At 42.5% G+C, this 27,040-nt stretch overlaps 1 protein-coding gene across 1 annotated transcript in view; it reads left to right on the top strand.

Moving 5' to 3' along the window:
* Window positions 1–27,040, top strand: part of LOC143514855 (uncharacterized) — a 55,756-nt gene that overhangs the window by 27,894 nt on the left and 822 nt on the right. The window contains exons 3-5 of the mRNA XM_077006549.1: window positions 25,325–25,369; window positions 26,117–26,162; window positions 26,486–26,577. Coding sequence (XP_076862664.1) covers window positions 25,359–25,369; window positions 26,117–26,162; window positions 26,486–26,577 — 149 coding nt within the window. The 5' untranslated portion in view covers window positions 25,325–25,358. The remainder of the gene's footprint in view (window positions 1–25,324; window positions 25,370–26,116; window positions 26,163–26,485; window positions 26,578–27,040) is intronic.

The following is a 27,040-nucleotide window of genomic DNA, read 5'->3' as shown; positions in this document are numbered from 1 at the left end:
CAACCTACATGTGCTACATGACTTCCTCCACATGTCTTACATGTCTGACCTTCTATTAACTACCTCAATAGATCCATCTAGTGGTCATATCTGGAACTTCAATTGAATGCATTCTGCATATTAACACAGGGGGCATCACTAGGTGTTTCACAAATTCCTTAATCAAATGGTCTCTACTTAATGGCCAGTCTGTGACTAGGCAGTGGCTACTTTACTCCCCTTCATCTGCTTGCATCTTTTGTTTTGCTTCCAAACTGTTTACACGTAAGCACAATGCATTTGTCCACAGGTTTTCTGATTGGAAACATTCTGAGCATATTGGTGAGCATGAGAGGAGTGAGGAGCATAGGGCTTGCATTTTAGCATTAAACAGTCGCTCCAAAAACACAGGAAGAGTTGATTCTGATCTTGTCAAACAAATTGATGCAGAGCAGCAATACTGGTGGGAAGTTTTGAAAAGAGTTGTTGCTATAATAAAGTTTTTGTGGGAGAGGGGCCTTGCTTTCAGGGGAGATGATGAGCAGTTGGGATCACCTCACAATGGTAATTTCTTGGGCATTGTCGATACATTTACATTTACGGCATTTGGCAGAGCTACTTACATTTTTATACAAGTGAGCAATTGAGGGTTATTATTAATTAAGGGCCTTGCTCAGGGGCACCTCAGTCATGGCCTCAGGTCTGGGAATCGAACCCACAACCCTCTGGTCACAAGACCAGTTCCCTAACCACCAGGCCATGACTGCCCAAATACTTTTCTGTTATCGTTGACTCCACTCCAGACCTTGCTCATGTGGACCAACTCACTTTTATTTTCAGGTTTGTAAATAATGGTGAAGAAGTAATTGAGCATTTTCTGGCTTTTGAGCCTATTGAAAATCATAGTGGGAACAGTTTGGCTGAGTGTGTTGTTGCAATGGTGGAGAACATGGACCTAGACTTAACTAACTGTCGAGGCCAGTATTATGACAATGCAAGTAATATGTCAGGAGAGTCCAATGGATGTCAAGCTCATCTGAAACGAATAAACCCATTGATTTATTATGTTCCCTGTGCAGTACATTCATTGAATTTAGTCGGTGTCAATGCTGTTGACAGTAACCCAGAAGCTGGCCGTTTTTTTTATTTTCTGCAATCAATGTACACATTTTGTGCCTCGTCAACACACAGGTGGGGAAAGGTGTTCCGTGATACAGATGTGAAGCTCACACTGAAATCTTTGTCAGGTACTCGCTGGAGTTCAAGAGCTGAATCAACGGCTCTGAAAGGCTCTTTGGAAATATTATGCACAACTGAGAGAGGCATTGGACAATATTTCCAAAGGTTCACGGGAGAAACGTGAAACTAGAAGCAAGGCCTCTGTACTCTGTGGCAAGCTGGACACCCTAGAAATAGCTTTCATGGCACACTTTTGGGATACAATACTATAGCAGTTCCAAGCCACGAGCCTGCAGTTGCAGAAACATGACATTGACATACACATGGCTACACAGCTTCTCCTTTCACTTTGTGACTTTGTGGCAGCACAGAGAGACAATTTTGCTTTTTTTGAAGGGTCAGCTTTAATTGTTACCGATTCAGTCTCCCAAGACTATAGACATAACCTCCAGCACACAAAGAAGTGCAAATGTATGGTTGATGAAAGTGCAGAGCCAGCTGTTGAATTAAATGGAAAAGAAAAGTTTTGAAACGTTGAAACGTTCAATGTTCTAATTGACAAATTTGTGTCCTGTCTTAACCATCGGTTAACTGTATACACACACTTAACCAATCTTTTTCATGTTCTTTTCATGCCTGATAATATGGCCAACAGTGAGCTCACTTTAAGGGCTAAATCTCTTGCTGCAGCATATCCCACTGATCTGACCATGAGCTTGGCAGATGAACTTGTTCAGTACAAATCATTCATTTCAGAAGAACAAAAATGCCCAAATACAGTGTTAAAGACCATGGTAAATTTGGATTTACAGTCCACTTTCCTAAATGTTTACATAGCACTCAGACTTTTTTGACTTTGCCAATAACAAACTGTGAAGGGGAACGGTCATTCTCCAGACTGGCTTGAATTAAAAATGAGCTCAGGATGAAAATGTGCCAAAATTGGTTGAATTCACTCTCCCTTCTTGCATTCTGCATCACTTGAGCTATTGCTGCCTGTGTAAGCTTTGCATTCTTTGTCTAAAGAAGATAAAAGGAAAAATTCAGGTTTAGGACAAGTGTTAAAGACATACTAAAATATAAAATTCTGATTCATAATCTCTGTCACTCACACTTAGCACATTTCATTTTTAGGTTTTGTTGTCATGCCATTGAAAGTGAAAAATAATTTATGGAGTAGGCTCACAAAATAAATGCCTTCCTTCCCTTTGGGCGTGTATGTGTACTCTCCTTATATGTACTTTTTGTGGGTGTGGTTTTGTGTATGTGTTCACTCCTGTCGTCACCTTAATGCAGGGATGGGCAACTGGCGGCCCGCGGGCCGCACACGGCCCTCGTCCTTACTCAGTGCGGCCCACAAATAGATCAATAATAATTTAATATTTAAAAGAAATTATTGGTCAAAAGCCGATCTGTACAGCGAACACTTACAACCTCAAGCTTGGCTCGACTTGAAACTCCATGCTTAAAGTCTCATGGAAGACAAAGCTCCAGACTATTCTCTGTCCTGGCTCCAAGATGGTGGAACGATCTTCCATTAGCTGCTAGGACTGCAGAGTCTATTGCTATCTTCAAGCGTAGACTGAAGACTCACCTGTTTGTTGAGTTCTTACCAGAGCACTAACTCAGTTGATACCACTTGCCGTGTTCTTAAATTGTATGTCTGTCTATGGTTATTTGTGCTTCTTGGCAAATGCCTAACTCGCAAAACACTAGGTAATGATATTGACTCCTGTAGTTTAGTAGTAGTCTGACTCAATGGTGTCTTGAATTCTGGCCTATCTGTACTATTTCCTAGGATGTATTCTGTGATCAGAAGCAAAGCACTTTGTAAGTCGCTCTGGATAAGAGCGTCTGCTAAATGCCGTAAATGTATATGTAAAAAGAAAAAAACCCGATAGAGCAGGACATTTTTGTTCTTGTCACATAGGGCTACGCCCCCTCTCCCATGTCGGTGTTGTTCCTTGCCTGGTTATCCCGCCCTGCGTGTCTGTTGTCCTGGTTTCCCTCTGTCTGCCACACCCGTGTCGTCATTGTGTTGTTGTGTCTAGTTTAGTCCTGTGTACTTGTATCTCTGTGTTTCGCCCATTGTCGGTTATTTGTGGTTTGTTCAGTTTTGGGGATTATCTGTCATCGCTGTTCTGGTATTTTGCGTCTCCGTTGTGTTTCTCTGTTGTGAATGGCTCTCCTGTTACGACTCCTGCCTGTCCTGTTGACCACTTGGATGGCTCTCCCGTTTTGACCCGTGTACAAACGACTTCGCCTATGGGATTCCCCTTATTAAATGTCGCTCTTCTCAGCGTTTGTGTCCGCCTCATCGCTCCGCAGCGCGCTACAGTTCTTTGATATGAAGGAGTTCAAATTCCTTTTTGCACTTTTTTATTAAGCAAATGTTTTGTCTTTGTTGCTTATTAAGGACATGTTAATGCATTTATATGCAGAAAATATATGTATGTTGGTGCAATAAACATACAGATCTGAATTCATTTAAAATGTGTTCTTACTGAGAATAATTTGTAGTGTCTTTCATATCCAATTATTTGAAGTGCGTGGTTCTGTGGCCCTCCAATAATAGTGCTGAAAAAAATTTGGCCCTCTTTATCATGGAAGTTGCCCATCCCTGCCTTAATGTGTCACACACAGGGCTTGTTATGTGTTTAGTATATAATGTACTTAACTGTGTCCCGTGCTCGTCTTTGTGAGTCTTCTTTGTGTCTGCGTTTGTGTTCATTGTTACTAAGCACTACATACACTTTGCTAAGAGTAGCTTTTAAAGCGGTGTTTTTTCTTTTAAATACTTGTCTCCACATCCTGCCTATATCTCACATGTAACAACCTGAAAATAACCTGTAAAGTTTATCAAAGATACACAGGAAATTTTGCCAAATTCTTTCGGGTTGGCTTGCAATTTGACCTGCAAAAACTATCCAGACTTTTGTGCCCAAAAGCTAAAGATTTACAAGCAAATTGCAACTGCCTTTGTAAAAAAAAGGTAACTTATTAGTTATTAAACTATCATTACGACAAAAATGATTAAAAACAAATATATACTTACTGGCCTGTGGTTTTCAGACTCTGCTGTGCCTGATTTAGATGCTTTGCTGGCTTCAGACGGTGCCACCCTCTTAATCATCACCCCTCTTAACATCCAGATATCTGTGCCCTTCAAGAAGGCAATCTTTATATTAACCAGGTCTAGGTATTTATAAAAAAATAGGAAAATGTGAGGACTAGCTTAAACACTGAAAACAACTCTTTGAAGACACAATTACTTTGACCAGATACACTAACTGGTTTTCTTACAAGATTAACCCAGCTAGCTTGCTAGCTAGCTAACATACAATGGCAACAAGTTAACACACGTTTTTACAAAATGACAGTGGGCCCACATACTGCTATATTTGCTATGAAGGGGCCATGGCAAACTAGCCAACTGGTGTCAGTTGGCTTTAAGTAAATTATTAACTTTAGATATATAATACACATGCACCTTAATTTCTATCCATCCATCTTTGCTATCCAGGTCGGGGCGAGACGTGATTTGTGCAAACTGGTCGTCATTTTCGTGCACAATAATCGCAATACTTTCGACTTAGGGCTGGGCGATAAAAAGATAACGATAATTATATTGATATAATGGAGTCTCAATATAAATATAAGACGCAATCGATAGAAATAGATAAAATTTAATTAAATTGACAGAGAACATCAATAGCCAATGACAATAGCACCACCCAGACCAATCAAGCGGATGAACTAGAGTTCCATCCATTTCAGGGTTGGTTAAAGCACACAGCACTGAATGTAGGAGTGGCGGCGGCTTAGCGCATGTGCCAATAAATAAATACTCAAAGCAAGTTCATCAAAATGAGGACGCATGCACAACATTTCTGAAACGCACTACAGTTTCAGAAATGCAGCAAATCCAGCCACAACACAATGGAGGTTTTTCTGGAAGAATGCTTTTACGCAGGCACTCTCTAGGTTTTTAGCCATAAACAACTATTGTGTTATACAGTTTTTCATTACATTGAATGGGACTTAAATAGTAAAGCTCTTTAGATGTAGCAGCTGTTATTAATTAAACTACCTAGCTATTTATATAGAAAGTATGTTGTATTAAATGGTATTTAAAGCCTTAGTTTCTGTCTGAATACCTAGCTAGTTTGCTACATTTTAGGGGCATTTAGCTTACACATGAAATAAAGTGATAAGCGATTTAATCACGGGTAAGAAAAATGATGCAATGTCTCAAAACGATTCCACAAAATTTCCTAAACATAACCTGGTAAGACGAAGGGAATAACACTGTAGGTTTTTAACTAGAAACAAGAATTGTTATACAGTATCATTACGTAGAACGGGACTGAATTAGTAAAGGTCTTCATGTAGACTGCTAGGTAATTAAGCCTGAAAAAGTGTATGCCTTAGATTTTGTCTAAATACATAGCTAGCTACATTTAAAGACCTTTACCTGTAGTTTTCGTCTAAACTGCTAGTTATCTATCTAGCTACATTTAAAGAGCTTTAGAAATTCAGTCCAGTTGTGCTGAATTCTGACTCCTCCGCAGAATCCGACTCCCCTCGTTGTGTTATAGTTGTGTTCAGTTGCGTGCACAGACATTTCGGGGGGCAAGTGCTCGGGGGGGGGGGGGTGGGGGGGGGGGGGGGTGAAGGGCACTTTTTGGCACATGTTGAATGAATTTGACATTTTATTTGTAACATTCTCTAAACGTGAGTTTTCAATGGAGAAAAGTCATGCAGCCAACTGATAAAATCCATATCCAATATTAACTATATACAGTCATGTCTTTCAGTTAACTTCTGTTTACCCTCCACTGTATGCAGGCCTTGTTGCATATATTTTGCAATTAGTAAATCAGTATAGGCCTACAATTAAGACAATAAAAAGACCAAAAAGTACGAGAAGGAGTTATAGGCTACTGAGTGTTGTCATTACATGAATGCAGATGGGCACTTTTCACAGGTAATGGGGAACTTCCCGTTTCTTCTTTCACAAACGAATGTGTTAATTTATGTTGCCTAACAAAACCTATACAACAGAAGACGCTCAGCTTAACACATAGATTTGCAAACTCTACCTTAATTATTTGTATGTGGTCGTCCTCACGTTATCTATCATTGATTTGGGCTAGAGCGACTAGTTTTTCAGGTGACCAGTCGGCTAAAAAGGCTTAGAGGTTTGGTGCTGTATGAGACATTTTACTGCACAACAAAATGATTTCACGTTGGGCTTAGAGGGCAAACGGTACGATTTGACTTGATGTGTATGTGACCTGGCTGGTGGGGCACGGGAGAAGAAGTCTATCTGTGACTGTGTGTGCTGTACTGAAGACGCTTCCGTCCACTCGCTGAACTGAACTGCTGCTGCAGCGCATCTGGTGTTAAAGGAAGAGAGAGGTCGGGTGTGTGCGAGGTGGTGGCGCATTTCAGGGCATTGTTTTTAATCGCTCAGGTTTTCAAAAGATAATTTCAAACCGACCTCAGTAAAATGATAATAAAATAAATAAATAAATAAAAAAACCCAAAGTTTCAAAAGGGCACTTTCGTTGATAAAGGGCAGAGTTGGTGGTGCTTTAGCACCTGATGTCTATGTGTGCACGCCACTGGTTGTGTTGTTCATTTCTCCCTTAAAGTATAAAGGAAATAGTGATTTGATTTATATTGTGATATATATCGATATCGGCTGATATGAAAAAAGTTTTTTCCTATATCGCCCAGCTCTATTTCGGCTTTGACGCTTTTGTCACTCAAATAAAAAATGGCGAACTTGAATTTCATCATGACATGCAGGCTTGGAACAAGAGTCAAAACTTGTCATGGTACGGCGGGCCCCCTACTGGTCGCCTCTGTCCACAGCGGCTGTTGTCCTGTTGTTGTGGTTGTTGTGTTCGTCCCTCAGGTGGGCGGGGCCTGCAATCCATCTCACCTGAGGGTCTTTTGTTTGTCTATATATGTCTTGTCTTTGTACCAGTTGACCACTGGTCATTATATCCTTGTTTCAGAATATGTCACAGGTTTTTGGTTTGCGCACTTTCTTCATTAAACCATCCATTTTCCCTGAGACTTGGCATGATCGCTTCCATTTTATTTCGCTCACCCTGCCACAGAATGACCAGCCGCTTTCGGAAGCCGCCAGTCTCCTTTTTCTTTGTTTGTCTGTGTGGTGTTTGTTATCTGAAGAGAACAAACAAATAACGTGCTTATGTGTTGTGTGTGTGGCACGGCGAGGACTAGGGCAGTCGGCCCCCTGGAAAGGCTCTTCGTGTTGTGTGAAGTGTGTATGTATGAACAGGATTGTGGATCTGTGTGCGATGCTCGTTTGTGTTTAAATGTTGAATGTTTGGTGTATGTGATGCTGGTACCACTCATCACTGTCACCTCGCTCCCCATTTGTCTTGTGTTTTATGTGGGGAGTGACTGCAAACTTGAGCGGTGCGTCACAATTATGTACAGAGCGCGCATGTGTGGTCCCGTACGTTCATTACTTGTACACCATTTTTTTGTGTCTAGTCTTTGTGTGTTTGTTTTGTCCTAGCATGCTTGTGATTTGTTACATGTAATTCCACGCATGCTCCCCCCTTAAATGTGTGTTGGGGGGGACCGGCTATGGTCCCGTGCGCGTAGCTCCCGAGGGAGGCCCTGACCAGGAATGTGGGGGTTCTCCTGAGCCAGAAGGGAGACCCCTCCCCCATGGTAGGGGGATCAGGGTAAGTACGTGTGTGTGTGTGTGTGTGCTTTATGTACAGGTGCTTCTCCCTGGTGGTGGATCGTGGTTTTCCTGGACCTTGTGGGGGTCTCCACCTGGCAGGAGCCCCCTTATGTTGTGGGGTGACCGGAGCCTGGTCTAAAAGAGCCCCTCCCTATAGGGCTGGGGCCCCCGGATGTTTGGGGACCATGGGGCTCCGGTCTGAAGAGCCCCTGCCAAAAATGGAAATCCTCCCTCCTGCCCGGGGTGACCAGGAGGCCCTTGGGGCTGTTCCCCAGCCCACGACAGGGGTGCTCTGGGCCTCGGTCTCTGGTGCTCCTGGGTTGGGTGGAGGAGTCCACCTCGTAACGGGAGGCCTCGGGAGGGGCTGACTCCCCAGGAGGCTGGGGTGACCCCTAGCAGAAGGCAGGGGTCAGCTCCGGGGCGTGGCTACGTCACCTCCTGGACCTACCTCGTCCCGGAGCTGACCCCTGCCTTCTGCAGGGAGGTAACCTGCACACACATACACCTCGGACGAATAAGGAGCCGTAGCTCTTCGTCTTCACACCTGTGGGGCTAAGCGGCCAAATGCCGGTTAGGGCATGAGGGCCCTGTGACCATCCAGGGCGTGGTTTTATCATGTTGACGGCCCAGTCGGTCCAGGGTCCCGCCCAGGGAGGTTAGCTAATGTATGTTTTGTGCTGTGTGTTTCAGCTCCTAGACTGCAGGGGGTGTGTCCCTGCCTTGTCCCTGCCTTCCTGCCCCTTCATGTTTTGTGTGCTGCCGCTGTGTGCCACACACCCAGTGGAGGGGAGTGTGACTTGGTGGGGGGGTCTGTCACGGTACGGTGGGCCCCCTACTGGTCGCCTCCGTCCACAGCGGCAGTTGTCCTGTTGTTGTGGTTGTGTTCATCCCTCAGGTGAGCAGGCCCCGTGATCCGTCTCACCTGAGGGTTGTTTGTTTGTCTATATATGTCTTGTCTTTGTACCAGTTGACCGCTGGTCATTATATCCATGTTTTGGATCATGTCACGGGTTTTTGGTTTGCGCACTTTCTTCATTAAACCATTAATTTTCCCTGAGACTTGGCGTGATCGCTTCCATTTTATTTAGCTCACTATGCCCGTCACAAAACTTCAAAATCCACGGCTAGCTGTCAGGAGGAATATGCGACTGCTAATAGGTGTGTCTGATTGGTGCATCAGAAAAGGCATGCCACATCTTATTGGTTAATGCTCATTGCGCCAGAACAGTTTAAATTTCCACAATTTTCAAACTCAGTATTGTCAAACTGAATATAATAGGCATGGTGTCAGTAAGAAGCTGCAAGAGACATCTGACCTCATGTGACATCAAATCAGCAACACCAAAAACAACAAAATACAGATGACTACAAATCAAACAGGTCAACATTCTTAATACAGTTATTTATAACTCTTACAGAACTGCTCATATTAGCTATATAACATGCAGGTCTACCAAACCTGTAAAGCATGAAGCAAATTAAATCATAATGAATATTTATAATATAATATTTCCCTTTTTATTATTTCTCTCCCCCTCTTTTCTTGGTCCACCTAACCCCAATAATTATCACTTTGCATATTGTTATCACTATATATTGTTATCACTACACTATATATTATACAGAATTGTTATAATTGCCATTTAAATCTGTACATAAAAACAAAGTTGTCCTCCAAAGATGGGGGGGTGGAGGTGGGCCAAAAAAAAAAAAATGAATATTTATTACATTTTTTAAATGTATTTATTAAAGTTGTATATAATCTCACTGCAGAATCAGAACAAAAAGGCTGCCAATCGCTACAAGGCATTTATTATAATGAGACAGTGAAGAAGAAGAAGTGGTATGAAGGAAGAAGATGGACAAGAACAGGAAGCAAGAAAAGAAATAAGCCAAGAAGACAGTGAAAAAGCAATCCAGGAGGAGAGGAATTGGGAGGAAATGAGCTAAGAGGAAAGAGAAAGAGAAGAAATGAGGCAGGAGGGTGAATAAATGAACCATGAGGAGAGAGAAGGGGGAAAAGTGACCCAGGAAGAGAGAACTTCCAGGAGGAACTATGCACAAGAGTCAACATTTAAACAAATTGATTTTATTACAAATGATCATTTGTGGACACTTTATGTACATTTACGGCATTTGGCAGACGCCCTTATCCAGAGCGACTTACATTTTTATCTTAAATTATTTTTTTTTATATAAGTGAGCAGTTGAGGGTTAAGGGCCTTGCTCAGGGGCACCCCAGTCATAGCCTTGTAGGGGTTTCACCTACTAATCCTTTAAAGTAGATATAATTTGTTTTACCTTAATTAGTAATCAGTCTCATTAATTTAGAATCAGTCTCATATTCTAATTATACCAGACCACAAGTTTAGTTATCAACTATAGGTAATTAATGGTTTGGTATCTGAAGGATTTAACTATGAATTCTTTGGAGGTTTTGGCAACAACCACTTTTGAATGACATCAACACAGACAATTTGGTGAAAATAAATGATACATTTATTTAAAACCAACTATTCTAAAACACAAACAGCATCAACAGGTATCAGTATATTAACAGTGAAGACTGGGTATCTAGTGTGTGGGTGTGTGTGTGTGTGTTAAAAGGGGTGGAGAGTAATGTGTGCGCGCGCTTGTGCACGTGTGAAGAGGCGGGGGTTGTAGTCTCAGTTCTCTTATGGAGAGCAAAGCAACCAAAATGGCGCCGACTTTAAACAGTAGAGCAGCGCGACTATGTTAATGAGCTCAGCTGGTTTATTCCAACGTGGTTAGAACAAAGAGTAATGGCCCTGGCTTAATAACTAAAAATTAATGTGGTGTGTCTGAGAATGGGGAAGACTACAAGTTGTCAATCAGATAAATAAAAGATGGTGGCATGCACAGCAAAGAGAACTTTGTATATACAAATCTTGATGGACTATGGAAATAAAGTTAAACACATTCAGAATGTATTAACAGAAAACTTGGTTAACTCTACAGTTCAAGTAACTTTGCCCTTTTATAAACTATGCCCAACGTGTTGAGGTTTGTGGGTAGTGTCGTCGTCCTCCCTGAATTAGGAGGGAATTTCCACCACAGGCTACTCGTTGATAAACAGCGATGTTGTCCAGGTGAGCTGGGAATCGTCCTTCTGGATATGAAGTCCAGGAATGAGAGTCTCGTTCACGGTTTAACTACAGGGAATTGATCGCCTTTGTTTCAGTCCGTGTGGCCGCGTTAACAAGCTTGATTGAAGTCGTTTGGTGAATCTGTTGTCGCGGTAACGTTGATCAGTATGTTGGTAGATTACACCGTAACTCGGGCTCGTTAATTAAGTAGTACGACTTTCAGCTGTTTGCTGTTAGTCGTAGCAAAGTTTCACAAACACGCCTGGACAAAACACACACGCAAAGGCTAAACAAACAGAAATTAGTGCAACAACAGCAAACGAACGGGCCCGATACATACGTGCTCTACATATAAACGATGGTGACGCGCCGCTCAGAGTCGCAGTCGCTCCCCACATAAAACACACGACACACAGGGAGCGAGGCGACCGTGACGAGCAGCGACCGTGTCACACACACAAAACACTTTAACATATAACAAGCGAGCACGCACACTGACCCTCGAGTCCGTTCACCCAGACACACTCATAACACACAACAAGAGAGTTTTCCCAGGAAGACGCCCTGGTCCTCGTCGTGCCACACACAAAACAAAAGCACGGCGGATCTCTCCCAACAAACAACGGACATGAAGAGCTTTCCCAGGGCAGACTGCCCTGGTCGTCGCCGTGCCACACACAAAACACAAAAGCATGGCAGAGCTCTTCACACAAAACACCACATAGACAAACACTTACCACGAGACATGACCACGAACGAAGGAGAAAGCAAAAGAGACTGGCGGCTTCTGAAAGTGGCTGGTCATTCTGTGACGGGCAGGGTGAGCGAATAAAAAGGAAGCGATCACGCCAAGTCTCAGGGAAAAAGGATGGTTTAATTGAAAGTGCGCAAACCAAAAACCTGTGACATAGTTCCAAATGAAGGATATAATGACCAGCGGTCAACTGGTACAAAGACAAGACATATATAGGCAAACAAACGACCCTCAGGTGAGACGGATCATGGGCTCCGCCCACCTGAGGGACACCCACGCAACAAAACAACAACAACAGCCGCTGTGGACGGAGGCGACCGGAAGGGGGCCGCCTCACCGTGACACACATATTAGACATAATGTGTTTCATGTAAAATTATATTATCAAATAAATATTTAATTAAATATTTAAGGATATTTTGTGTACAAATGTAGAAAGTTTTCTATTTTTTTTTACTGCAGATGCAACATGGTGATGACCCTGTGTACCGTGGTGCTCCCATCACAAAAGCACAGAGCCTACTGTCATACGTACTGAGGCACAACCTGACTGGTGTAGCTCTTCACCATCATTTTTTATGAACATTTTCCTGGTTTAATGCCAGCCAGCCTGTATCTTTTTGATAAAGCCTATGGACATTTTGACCACTATGTTCCACATTTTTATTGCATTAACCTCCTGTCGTGTTCGGGTCAAATCTGACCGATTTACAACTTAAATAAATATATATATATAAATATTCATAAATATTGTGTTTTACATCTGATTGCTGCAAGGCCTTATGCCATCCTCCACACTATGCACTGGAACATATAAAAGTGATGATCATCTTTTTCATTGGATTTTGAGTGTTTTAAACCAACGTTTTACATCTGTGTTGTTGCCGGTCAAACGTGACCGTCACAGGAAATGAATGGGTATTCAGAATATATTCATCTATCAGACAGAAAACATCCCCATACACACTCACACACACACACACCTACACGCACACACACACAGACACTCACACACACACACACACCTACACCTACACACACAGACACTCACTCACTCACTCACTCACTCACTCGCTCACACACACACACCTACACACACACAGACAGACACACACACATACAGACACACCTACACACACACACTTGTTATGCCTGTTTGCAAGGCCCACTCTGATCTGAGTGTGACATGCCACTCATGTGCATGAATTCACATGCGCGCGTGCACACACAGACACACAGACACACACACAGACACACACACACAGACACACACACACACACCTACACACACACCTAAACACACAGACACACCTAAACACACACACTCACTCACACACACACCTACACACACACACTCACTCACACTCACTCACTCACACACACACCTACACACTAACTCACTCACACTCACTCACTCACACAAACACACACACACCTACACACACATCTACACACAGACACACACACGTACAGACACACCTACACACACAGATACACACAGACACACACACGTACAGACACACCTACACGCACAGATACACACACACTTGTTATGCCTATGTTTGCAAGGCCCACTCTGATCTGAGTGTGACATGCCACTCATGTGCATGAATTCACATGCGCGTGTGCACACACAGACACACACACACCTACACACACACACACACACACACACACACCTGCACACACACACACACCTATACACACACTCACTCACTCACACACACACCTACACACACACAGACACACACACACGTACACACACAGACACACCTACACACACACCTACAGACACAGACACACACACATGTTATGCCTATGTTTGCAAGGCCCACTCTGATCTGATCTGAAAAAAATTTTTGTGTTAAAACAGACTGGTCTTTTTAGACCGGAAACACTAAAGTAAAAAACGTGAGGTCAACAAAACCGAAGGGTTAAATGTGAAAGCTACATAGGACCCAGTGAGAAAGCTCCAAAAAACTGCCTTTCTTGTAAAAATGAATTTGACATTGACTATAATCTAAGAGTTGGTTCTTATTTTCTTGTGCTTACAAAAATAAAGCATCTCTCTGGTTAGATAGTAAGCACCCCGAGAATGACTGGTACAAAAACAAGCATTATAAACAAGCAGTTGCTTGCCATTAAACCTCCTGTAGAGGTCATTAGGGCACCAAGGTCCATCAATGACCAGAAATATTGGAAAGCAAGTGCCACTAGGGTGCACACACCAGTGTATTTTAGTGCCGGTCCCAAGCCCGGATAAATAGGGAGGGCTGCGTCAGGAAGGGCATCCGGTGTAAAAACTGCGGCAAATCAAATTATGTGGATCAAAATAGAAATTCCATACCGGATCGGTCGAGGCACAGGTAACAACAACCACCACTGGTGCTGTTGTCCAACAGGGCATTAGCGGAAATTGGACTACTGTTGGGACAAGGAGTAGGAGGAGAGGGGGGAAGAGGGTTCTGAAGCTGAAGGAGAGGAGGCAGAGCAGGAAGGTGGAGGTTAGAGTTGGTACGTTGAATGTGGGCTCTATAACAGGTAAAGGGAGAGAGCTAGCTGATGCGATGGAGAGGAGGAGGATAGCTATACTGTGTGTACAGGAGACCAAGTGGAATCGGGGGGAAGGCCAGGAGCATTGGTGGTGGCTTCAAACTCTTCTATCATGGTGCAGACAGGAAGAGAAATGGAGTAGGGGTAATCCTGAAGGATGAGTTTAGTAAGAGTGTAGTGGAGGTAAAGAGAATAAGTGACAGGGTGATCTGTGTAAAGTTAGAGATTGATGGGGTGATGATGAATGTCATCAGTGCTTATGTATGGAAAGAAATTAGTCTCAAAACTCCTTACAAATGTGTAAATGATAATCCACAAATTACACATATATCACAAATACATTTCACTGTTCACAAATAAATACATTTCATTTTGTGTCTCACAACCTGAAATTTGTACAAACACTGTTCAACTTTTATAAATACATCGTAATTTGTATGTGAAACTGAATATGTTTCATTTATATTTACTTGCATATTTTTTAAAAGCTTAAGTCTCAAAATTAAAATTTAGTTATAAAATGGTGCATCTGCATTTGTGGATCACATTGTTTTTTTGTTCATTTCCTCTCGCGTATTTTGGGTTTTGAGACTTTCCTCGCGCATTTCTGCACCCGATCCACACACAAATGCACCACTCCATTCACAAAGGTGGCAACAAGTGAATAAGCCGCCACAAGGGGGCGCTTTTGATTTGGCGGAATGGTGTAATAGGCCGTATGTGAAGCCTGTTTTCGTTCTGATCCGCTCCACACTCTCCGTACTACATGCCCGTTAGCTGATAAAAATGATATGTTATTTTGCACTTACCAAAAAAGTTTCTCGTCACATAATCCTGTACTTTGTTTAAACCGAGATGTTTTCTGAAGAACTATTTTCCTCACGCTGAATGACGATTTTGACGTCACAAGACACCGCGTGACCGCGCTAAACCAATCACGCAACGAATTTACGACAACAAACTGGAAAAAATGACAACCTGCCTAGTGCTGTCAAATATAACCTACAGAAAGGAATCTCCCAAAATAGAATTTTATAGTGGGCATAAAATAATTATCAACAATATCGTTGATTAATATTATTTTATGCCCACTTTATATACAATAACGCACTATTTTCAATGTCAATGTCAATGTTTATTTCAAATATGGAAAACCAAAAACAAAACAAATGATAAAACAGATAACAAAACAATTTTACATATTTGAAAAGGAATGGGAAGAAGTATAAAACTTATTTAATCCCACCCTTCTCCAAAGCTTATTACAAAAAATAAAAAAATATTATCCCCCCCCCTCAATTAATTACATTTCATAAATACTGAAACTACCATTTCATTTAACTCTATGAATATATTTTGTATCATATAACTTTAAACATAAATATACAGTGTATATGCATACACTCATAAGTACAAGCACATACAGACATATACAAACCCCCCCTAAATTCCCATTTATTACAATGTATATACATAAATAATAATCAGGCACACTCAGCCTCCCTATATCTTTTAAAAATATTATTTTTGTACTTTTCTTTAAATTTTTTCATGTTTAGACATTCCTTTAGTTCCATACTCAGAATGTTCCATAATTTTACTCCAACCACTGAAATACAGAACCCTTTACATGTTGTATGAACATTTCTTCTTTTAAAAATTAACTGTCCCCTTAATTGATAACCCTCTTCCCTTTCAATAAATAGTTTCTGAATATTTGCTGGTAATAATTTGTTTTTTGCTTTAAATGCTATTTCTACTGTTTGCAAATCTACAAGATCTGTAAATTTGAGTAATTTTGACAACAGGAATAGTGAATTGGTATGATCCCTATAGCCAGCCCCATGTATTATCCTTATTGCTTTCTTTTGTAAAATAATTAATGGTTGTATAACAGTTTTATAATTATTGCCCCATATACTTGCACAATTATTTAAGTATGGGAGAACTAAGGAACAGTATAAAATATGAAGTGATTTGTAATTCAAAACTTGTTTTGCTTTATATAATATTGCAATTCCCCTTGATACTTTAGCTTGTACATGTCTAATATGAGATTTCCAGCTTATTTTATCATCAATTATTACACCAAGAAAATTTATTTCAGTTACCCTTTCAATTTGACATCCATTTAAATGAACTTGTAGTTCTAGTTTATCTCCACTGTGCCCAAAAATAATGAACTTTGTTTTACTGACATTTAGTGATAGTTTGTTATTGTCAAACCAATTTTTTATTTTCTTTAACTCTGTATTTATTCTATGCTCCAACAATTTCAAATTATTCCCTGAAAAAAACAGGTTTGTATCATCAGCAAATAAGACACATTTCAAGGACTCTGATACTTTACATAAATCATTAATATACAAAATAAATAACTTGGGTCCCAAAACTGACCCCTGCGGTACACCACAAGTAATGTCCAAACATGAAGAGCAGTGCACACCCATTTTTACAAACTGCTTCCTGTCACTGAGATAACTTTTCACCCATCTCAACACAATTCCCCTGATCCCATAACGCTCAAGCTTTTTATTTAAAATGTTGTGATTTATGGTATCAAATGCTTTCTTTAGGTCTAGGAATACCCCAACTGTATACTGTTTTTGTTCTATTGAGTTAGTAATGTCTTCAATTGAGTCCATTAATGCCAGTGTTGTTGATCGGTTAACTCTAAATCCATACTGACTCTCTGTGATTAATTTGTGTTTATAAATGAATTGGTCTAAACGGTTATTAAAGAGTTTTTCTAAAATTTTGGAGAACTGAGGTAGTAATGAGACTGGTCTATAGTTTGTGAAAAGGTGTTTGTTGCCAGTTTTAAACAAAGGTACCACTTTTGCTATTTTCATTTTATTTGGAAATTTACCGGTTTGAAATGATAAATTAGAAATGTATGTTAAGGGTTTAGAAATTCCCTCGATAACCTTTTTTAGTACGAACATATCAATGTCATCACAATCTGTAGATGTTCTATTTGTGCATTTAAAAACTGTATCAATTACCTCATTCTCAGAAACTGCTGTGAGGAACATTGAGTTCAGATTTCTGTCAATGTAAGGTTCTGTTTGTTCTATAGCAGTTATTGAATCAGAAATTTGTCCTGCAAGCTCTGGTCCAATGTTTACAAAAAAACTGTTTAAACTATCAACTACTTCATTCATATCATAATTATCTTTATTATTAATTGAAAAATACTTTGGGTAATTTACTTGTTTGTGCCCATGTTTTATTACAGTGTTTAATATATTCCATATTCTTTTAACATTATTTTTATTATTTTGTAATATTTTATTATAATATTCTTTTTTAGCTATTCTTAAGATACAAGTTAATTTATTTTTATATTTTTTATATTTATTTTCTGACTCTTTAGTTCTCATTCTTAAAAAACCTCTATATAATGTATTTTTCTTTTTGCATGCATTTTGTAAACCTCTAGTAATCCAGGGATGACCAATGTAATTGGATTTTTTAGTAAATTTCTTTATAGGACAGTTTTTATCATATAACTTTTTAAATATTCTTAAAAATTCCTCGTATGCCACGTTTACATTATTTGATTTATACATATTATCCCAATTTTGTGCTAGTAGATCACTTTTAAATGTATTTAGCATATTTTCTGTTCTCACCCTTCTATATTCTGTTCTGTTAAGTTGATTAATTTTATATACTTGTTCGTGTGACGGTGGGGTCGCGGCGAAGAACGAGACACACAATCCTTCACAGATACGTCACTTTTACTTATACACGGGTATTGCGCAATAGCGCACGAAGAACAGAGATACACTCACACACACAGCGTGTAGACTTTAGACATTGACGAGCACAGGACACTGCGCGAGCGCACATTAAGTAGACGAACCACAGTAGCCCCACGTGATCACGAGACGATTCACAGGTGAGACTTATTAATCACACAACAAAACCCTACCCACGTATATACACTGACGCAGACAAAGCACGTGGACTACGTTGACACACGCCCAAAAGGGAGGGGCCGGGGTCCTCAACGTGACAGACGCCCCCTCCAAGGGCACTACCCATCCCGGGGTGCCAACAGGACCGAGTGCCCCGAACCCACGACGATGGGCGGATCCGACGCGCTCAGTCCTGCGTCTGGGAGGTGACCGCCCTTGGGGAAGCGTCCGCCACGGACCGCCTAGAACACCCTCCCTGGGAAGACGGGGGAAAAGACGGAAGACACATTAAACGGAACAGACACGAATACACACACAGGCACACTGACATACATCGGAATAAACGGGAAAAGGGGGTTTGGTACACAAACGGGCAGACATACGAACACTGGCACACTCACACATGAGACAGGCGCCAGGCTGCGCGCCAGGAGGAGAGCGACTAGGGGAGAGAGATCGGGTGCTGCAGGCGCTGCGGGTACTTGTCCTGCTCCAGCCTTTGCTGCATGGTCTCCGCCTGGTACAGCGCGGCTGGCTTGCGCGCCTGGTACAGCGCGGTTGGCGTTCGCGCCAGGTGCTCCGCGGCGGGCTTGTGCGCCTGATGCAGCGCGGCTGGCTTGTGCGCCTGATGCAGCGCGGCTGGCTTGCGCGCCTGATGCAGCGCGGCTGGCTTGCGTGCCTGGTACAGCGCGGCTGGCAGACGCCCCGTGCGGGCCGTTTGGTGTTTCCCCGTCGATGTCCATGTCCTCCGTCCCCCGGCTCCACTCCATGGACTGCTCCGGGCTGCCACCCCGGGAGCAGTCCATCGCGCTCTCGCCGGAGCGATCGGAGTGTGGACGACGCTCCGCACTCCCTTTCACGGTCCTAACCGACCTCACCGAGGCAGGCGGACTGTCCTCCTCTTCCTCCGTATAGGAGTCCCCCTCCGTCTCACCGTAGTCGGCGGTAGGTGTGGAGCACCCCAATGGAGGGTAGTCCTCTTGCTCCTCCTCCTCGGTAGGAGCGGAACCCACGGGCGGAGGGAGGTAGTCGTCGTCCTCCGACTCCTCCTCCTCCTCCTCTTCACCGTAGTCCTCGCTCTCTGAAGGAGGGTAGTCCTCTCCCTCCCCGCCGTAGTCTACGGTGGATGCGTCACCTAAAGACGGAGGGTAGGCTTCCTCCTCCTCTCCACCGTAGTCCTCGGTAGCGGACTCGCTCTCTGAAGGAGGGTAGTCCTCTCCCTCCCCACCGTAGTCTACGGTGGATGCGTCACATAAAGACGGAGGGTAGGCTTCCTCCTCTTCTCCACCGTAGTCTACGGTGGAGGCGTCGCACAACGAGGGAGCGGGTTCTTCGCCCTCATCTTCCTCTTCGTCCTGCTCCTCCTCCGTGGAGTCCCCTGCCCCGAACTCGTTCTCCGGGGAGGTCTCGACCGCTCCGAAAACCCCGGAGTCCACCCTCGGCGACGAGGGAGCGCGGGACGGAGGGGAGTGTCGCTCCCTCCACAGCCTCACCGCGCCCTGGCGGAAGAACTCCGCCAGCTCGTGGTCCCTCTCCACTAGCCCCTGGGCTGTGGACAGCTGGAGGGCGCACACTGGGTCGGTCTCCAACTCCTCGACCGTCGGCATAGCCTCGTGTCGCGGAGAGGGGTTCTCCTCAGGCTCCTCCTCTGGTGTCCTCCCCTCTTCATAGAGTTCGGCGAAGCCCACCCGTATGGGCGAGGGCTCCCGGGAAGACGAGGGGTGTCGCTCCTGCCACACCTTTACCACCGTCTGGCGGTACTCCTCCGCCAGCCAGGGAATGGCGGTCTCCCGAGCTGCGCACAGCATGTAGGAGCACTCCGGGTCCTGTTGGAGCTGCTCCATAGTCGGCGTGGCCGGACTGCGTGGAGGGGAGGAAGAGGTACGGTGACGCCGCTTGCTGGGGCGCTGTGCCTTCTTTGGCCGGGTTGCGTATCCTGGCATTTTCTGTGTCTCTTGTGGCTCGTCAATCTGTGACGGTGGGGTCGCGGCGAAGAACGAGACACACAATCCTTCACAGATACGTCACTTTTACTTATACACGGGTATTGCGCAATAGCGCACGAAGAACAGAGATACACTCACACACACAGCGTGTAGACTTTAGACATTGACGAGCACAGGACACTGCGCGAGCGCACATTAAGTAGACGAACCACAGTAGCCCCACGTGATCACGAGACGATTCACAGGTGAGACTTATTAATCACACAACAAAACCCTACCCACGTATATACACTGACGCAGACAAAGCACGTGGACTACGTTGACACACGCCCAAAAGGGAGGGGCCGGGGTCCTCAACGTGACAGTTCGTATATTATAAATACAGGCAAATGGTCACTGATGTCACTGATTATCAATCCACTTGTTATGTTGCTTGTGATGTCATTTGTAAATATATTATCGATAAGAGTGGCAGAGTGTGAAGTTATTCTAGTTGGTCTGGTGATTTTTGGATACAGATTTATACTACATATAGTGTTAATGAAATCTTCTGCCATTTTATGGTTACTAGGATTGAGCAGGTCGATGTTGAAATCTCCACAAATAAAATATGTTCTATTACTCTTTTGAATAAATATTTCCTCCATCCATTCCTTAAACAGTTCAATACTAGATCCAGGTGTTCGATATATACAGCTAATTATTAGGTTTTTCTTGTTTTCTGTATACATTTCAATTGATATACATTCCAGTAAATCATCAACAACAGTTGACATTGTGTCCAACATTCTAAAGCTTAAATTTTTATCCACATATATTACAACCCCCCCACCTCCTTTGTTGTGTCGATCCCTATGTACAAAATCATATCCTTCAAGCTCAAAATCCACTCCTCTTTCAGTATTAATCCATGATTCTGATATTGCAATGATATTGAATGGTTGTGTGAATTGCTTAAGGTAATCCCTAATACTTGAGAAATTTGCATACAGACTCCTACTGTTAATATGTATAATAGATAATTTCCCGTTTTTGTTCATTTGATTATACTGTTCGTCAGTATAATAGCAACATTTGTTATTGATGGAATTAAAAAAGTAATTATCTGGATCAATATGTTCATTGCTCAGTGAATTGTGATCAGTGTATTGAAAAGTTTGCAGATCCAAGTTATCCAGTTCAGTGATCCTCTGAGCTATATTTTCTCCAGCACCTGTCATGTTATTGTATTATGTTGCAGATTCAGTTACCTTACAATCCAGTTCCATTAATATTTATCCAGTTCCTCAATTCTCTTCACCATCAACACTTTAGCCTCTTCTGGTGTTCCATTCAGCTTGATAAAGATTTTACAGTTTGAAGTCCAAGTATGTTGAATTCTTTTCTGCTTCTTGAGATAACGTGCTTTCTTAGCCATGTCAGCGTTGTACTTTGTCAGGTGCTCATTGATGAAGATGTTTGTCCCCTTTAATTTTCTCCCTTGTTTTAGTAGTGTAATCTTATCCTTTCTGTTAACAAATCTCATGATGACTGCAGGTTTGTCACTGGTATTTTTTCTGGGCAAAGTATGGCAAGCTTCAATCTTGTCACAGTCCAGATCTATTCCTTTAGATTGCAAGAACTTAGCCACTTGGTGTTCTGTGGAATTACCATCCATTATAGGATCACTGTCACTGTCAGCAGTCACTGCCCTAGCGTATGACCAGGGTTTAATATTAATTCCAGAGATGATGATGTCATTCATCCGAGTGTATTGCTCCAGGTCAGCGACCCTGTTCTCCAAGAAGGTAATTTTCTTGTCTTTCTCCATACTCTGATGACGAAGCACTTTCACCTCCTCTACCAACTCAAGGATGGCTTTCTGCTGCAGTTTCACAGTAGAAATTTCCTCAGATAGGAAGTCGAGTGACTTTTTTATGTCATCAATCTCCTCAGGCGATGGTACGCCTACCTTTTTTGGACCCATATTCAACCTCAAAGCAGCCACACAGAAGCTTTGAGCCAGGCGGGTAGCCGAGCAAAGTTAGCAGTGGTTGTAGCAGCCCCCAGGCGGGTAGCCGAGCAGAGTTAGCGGCGGTTGTAGCAGCCCCCAGGCGGGTAGCCGAGCAGAGTTAGCGGCGGTTGTAGCAGCCCCCAGGCGGGTAGCCGAGCAGAGTTAGCGGCGGTTGTAGCAGCCCCCAGGCGGGTAGCCGAGCAGAGTTAGCAGCGGTTGTAACAGCCCCAGACCGGTAGCCGAGCAGAGTTAGGGCGTACTCACACTAGGCACGGTTTGCTCGTTCCGTGCTGGGGCCCGGTTATCCCCCCTCCCCACTCCCCCTCTGGCCTGCACTCACACTGGCTTCAGCAACCCGGCCCGAGCACGCTTACGTCATCACAACGCCGCTTTATTTGGAAAAAAAGCGCGCTCGCACAACACTATGGAGTTCACGATTCTCTTTTTATTGTATTTTTGGAGTCGTTTTGGGAGTGCAGAAACACGGTGCAAGCACAGATTTATCGATAATTTAACACAACGATTGTTTGCTAATCGCTTGCTGCTATGACTGTTTAACGTGAGCATCGCATCACTGACGTCATGTTTGAGTTCCAGCGAAATGAACCAATCACACGAGGCACCAAGCGGGCCCGGGCACGGATAGTGCTCACACTAGAAGCGAACCGTGCCTGAGTCCACATGAATCGTGCCCTGGCCCACCTCTTCAAGCGGGCCCGAGCACGGTTAACTGATCCGGGCACGGTTGGAGCGCTCACACTAGCCAAACGAACCGTGCTTCGGCAGGCAACCGTGCCCGGGCCCGGATCACAGAGCCTAGTGTGAGTACGCCCTTAGCGGCGGTTGTAGCAGCCCCCCGGGCCGGTAGCCGAGCAGAGTTAGCAGCGGTTGTAGCAGCCCCCAGGCGGGTAGCCGAGCAGAGTTAGCGACATTCCTCTATTTAATTTTACTATAATTGTCATTTTTATAAATAAATGGAAATAATTGTAATTATCAATAATTATCAATAAGGACCCTTCAGGTATTCATTTATTCACTAACAACACATAAAAAAAACTATCAAAACAATGAGGGCATACACATCAACTGGCATATACATCAACCGGCATAAACTTATATACATAACCATAATAAAAGGAACGACAATGATACAAATAGAATAGAAGTAAAATATCTCTCTCTCTCTCACACATATACACATGCTATTCCTCACTGTCAGTGTCAGGGCAGCTATCATCATCTTTATCCTGTTTCCTTTGTGTTCACACAGCTGGAACACCTGTGTAACATGTGGTCCCGCCCCCATGTCAATCATGGACTTGTTGGTTTTGTTTTCCTTTTCCATGTGCACTTTTACGTAGTTTCCACGTCATGTTCATCCCCTTGTTCTGAGTCATTAGTTTCACCTGTATGTAATTAAGGGTTCTCTGGTTTTAGTATTTAGATGCCTGCTTTTGTTTCCTGAGTTGCTGGTGATTGTTTCTATGTATGTGCGTCTCGGCAGAGTTTCATGTTCAAGTCTTGTCTGTTATATTACGTTAAATCCTGGTGGTGTTTCTTGGTCATTCCAGAGTGTTACTTTCGGTCTGTGTGCGTAAGTGTTGTGTTTTGCTTTTCCTCGTGATTCGTGTTTTAGTTCTTTGGTGTTTTCCTTCTTTGTCCCTGTTCATTTGTGGAAATGTAAGACCGTTTCGAAGTCAAGTCTCTTGGTTAGTCGTGCGTGTTTTCGTAGTTGTACGTCGTAGGATCTACGTTATCTGTCGTAGTGTTTTGTGTTGAAGTCATGAAGTCGTTTTGTGTTGAAGTTTAGTTGGTTTCCTTTAATTGAAGGTAGAAGTGTATTTGGTGTTTAGTAGTTTCTTGTCTAGTGAGTTTGAGTTGTGTCTGTGTTTTGTATATCTCTAGAGTTATAATTGAAGTGTTATTGTTTTTGTTCGTTCTTTATTCATTATGCCTCGTCGTGCTCGTAAGTCTAAGTCTAATGTCGATCGGTTGTTTGTCTCTTGTTCGCTCCTTCGAGAGCACACACATATTAAATGGTTTCTCTCCGCAATTGTGTCCGCCCCCTGCTCCCTCTGAGTTAGAGTCGTTACAACCTGCACAAGTCTGTACAACAGAGTCCTGCAAAGAAACAGGAGCATCTGTTTGTCTCACAGGCACTCCCTCTGCAACCACAGTGTATGACATGTAGAACAGAATCAGGGGCTGGATTTCTTGTCATCCATGTCACTTGAAGATTTCCATCTTCCAGTCTCTGTCCTTGATGTGAATGAGGATGCTCTGGTCATCCTTCACTTCAGCAGCTTCCTGCAACTTGCCTTGTACAAAAGAAAAGAACAAAGGATGAATAAATAGGCAGGCAAAAAAATTAAGACTTCATTTTTCCTGGTGGTGTGGTGTTGTAAAAATGGTGTTGCACCCAAAAAAAGGTTTTCTTGTGCACACAGATGTACAGCACAGCCAGGACACACCTCTAGAGACAAGTGTGGTTGCTGGGGGCGCCCTAGTTAAACAGAATATATTTCTGATTGTAGATCAGTGGAGAGTTCCACAATATAGGGGTTCTCAATTTATCTAAGAAACTAAAACTAAAGTCAAACCTGCCCAAATGGAAAAGAGCTGGTGTACTGTTTTTTTTATCCTCTGATTTGTCCTTAAATTATCTGGCCAACTGAGAACAAATAGTGACACTGTCTGCTGAAAATACAGCATGGCTAAAATTGGTTAAGCTGGTTTAGTTGAGCTGATTGAATAAAACTGGATTGACTAATTGACCAGCCTGGTGTATGCTTGATGGTTAATTGGTTTAACCATCATTAACCATCATGATTAATTTGGCTGAGTTGGTCAAGCAATATGACTAAGTCAGTAACAGACTACAACGCATATTGTAATCTGGTAACCAAGTAGAAGTTATATTCCAGTTAAATCAGTTCATTGATCACCATGGTTTTTTGATGTATGATCACCATTTTTGGTTTCTGAAATCAGCACATTTTACACCTTGACCTTGTAAGATTTGCTGTAATTTTGCCTCAAACCATCCATCAGACAAACTAACTGCTTTTTAGCAATAGTAGCAAATGTTTTCTCTCTTTCTGTTAATTGTATTTCTGTTATGTATAAATTAATTGTGACTTTGTTGCTCCATTTCTAGGAGCTGTTAAAACAACACATCCTGGAGAGGTTACATGACCGGGAGGTACATGCTTTACAGCAAACAACACTTGATGTTGATTATCTAGAGTTTGTATGTAGGCAAGAAATAGTTTTTTTTGATGCTGTGTCACAGAACGTTCAAATATCCCATGATGTTAAACAAAAGCTAAGAGAGCTACACAACACAATTCAGAGTTATAGAGACAACCAAGACCTGCGTCCTGTGGTTCAAGTTGAAAAAAGAAACAAGATTGGGCGGCCCCAGATAATAATACCTATTGAACACCTTGCTCATCTCCTTGAAATTGGGCTGCCTGTGACTACAATTGCAAGTCTGTTGGGAGTGTCTCGTGCTACTCTGTTTAGAAGAATGGCTGAAAACAACCTTTCCATCAGAGGAATGTACAGTACTTACACAGATGCTGAACTAGATGAACATGTGTCACGGATCAAAGAAGCAATGCCACATGCTGGATATAGATTAGTAAAGGGGACTCTGGAAGCACAGGGACACCGAGTACAATGGGATCGTGTCAAAGCATCAATGCATCGTGTGGACAGTCTAGGGATTTTGTCGAGAATGACACAATTAGGATGCATCATCAGGCGAACATACACATACATAGACACAAACCATAAGCTCATCAGGTAAATAGTCATTGTGTATGAGACATTGCATAATTTAACATGTTCCAAGTACATAGTATTTTATGTATGGTTTTCTTGTTTCCGGTTTACTGTGTGGCTACCATTAATTGTCCGTCCATCTGCCCCCCCCCTTCCCCAACAGGTATAATATAGTCATTTTTGCTTGTATTGATGGCTTTTCGCGCAAGGTGAGCAAAACATTTGCCATCATCTCAATTTTATTTATATTTAATCAGCAATTCTGTTTTAAGTCAGTCACTATAAATCAATCTCTAAATCATGATTAAATTTACTTAATTTACTTACTTTTAATTAGGAAAAAAAGAACAAACTAACTAATTTGTTATTGTATTGTACGTTAACTGCCTAGCAAGTCCTTATATTAAATAATAGTTTGGGCTTTCTGCTTCAATTTTTAATTATAATAATATAATCAAGAATAAACAGGAACTTGTCTATGTACAGTGTATATTGTCACGACTTGTTGATTTGAATATATAAAACTTTGTAGATCATGTACTTGAAAACTGCAGACAACAACCGTTCAAACACCACACTCAAGTTCTTCAGCCAGGCTGTTGAAGAATTTGGGTATCCACTCAGGTAAGATAAATGCTTTTTTATATAGTTTGAGCTGGTACAGCAAGACCTTCTAAGACAAGTGTATTTGTGAAGTGTTTTAAAGTGACTGTTGGTTAGTTGTTAACTCCTTGAACAGGTGGATTATGTTATCATAGAGTGCGAGCTGATCAAGGGGGAGAGAATGTTGGAGTGGCACGCCTGATGTTTACTGTGCGTGGCCCAGACAGCGGAAGCTTCATAGCAGGCAAAAGTGTGCACAACCAACGATAAGCTAGACCATTCATAATTTGCCTCTAAAATAAAGCCTTTAACCCTGAGATTCTCAAAGTTTTGTAGCATCATTCACATATTCTGCTTGGTTTAATATAATCACATCATTCTAATTAAAGGAAAGATTTAATTTAATCTGACTAAAGGCCCTTTCACACAGATGCATTTGTTTTTTTTACTTTTACGTAGTGGAACCTTTACATACTGAGTATGA

The sequence above is a fragment of the Brachyhypopomus gauderio genome, chromosome 5 (assembly GCF_052324685.1).
Source record: "Brachyhypopomus gauderio isolate BG-103 chromosome 5, BGAUD_0.2, whole genome shotgun sequence".
Classification (NCBI taxonomy): Eukaryota; Metazoa; Chordata; class Actinopteri; order Gymnotiformes; family Hypopomidae; genus Brachyhypopomus; species Brachyhypopomus gauderio.
Note: the sequence above shows the minus strand (reverse complement) of the source record. Positions and strands in the feature narration are given on the sequence as shown.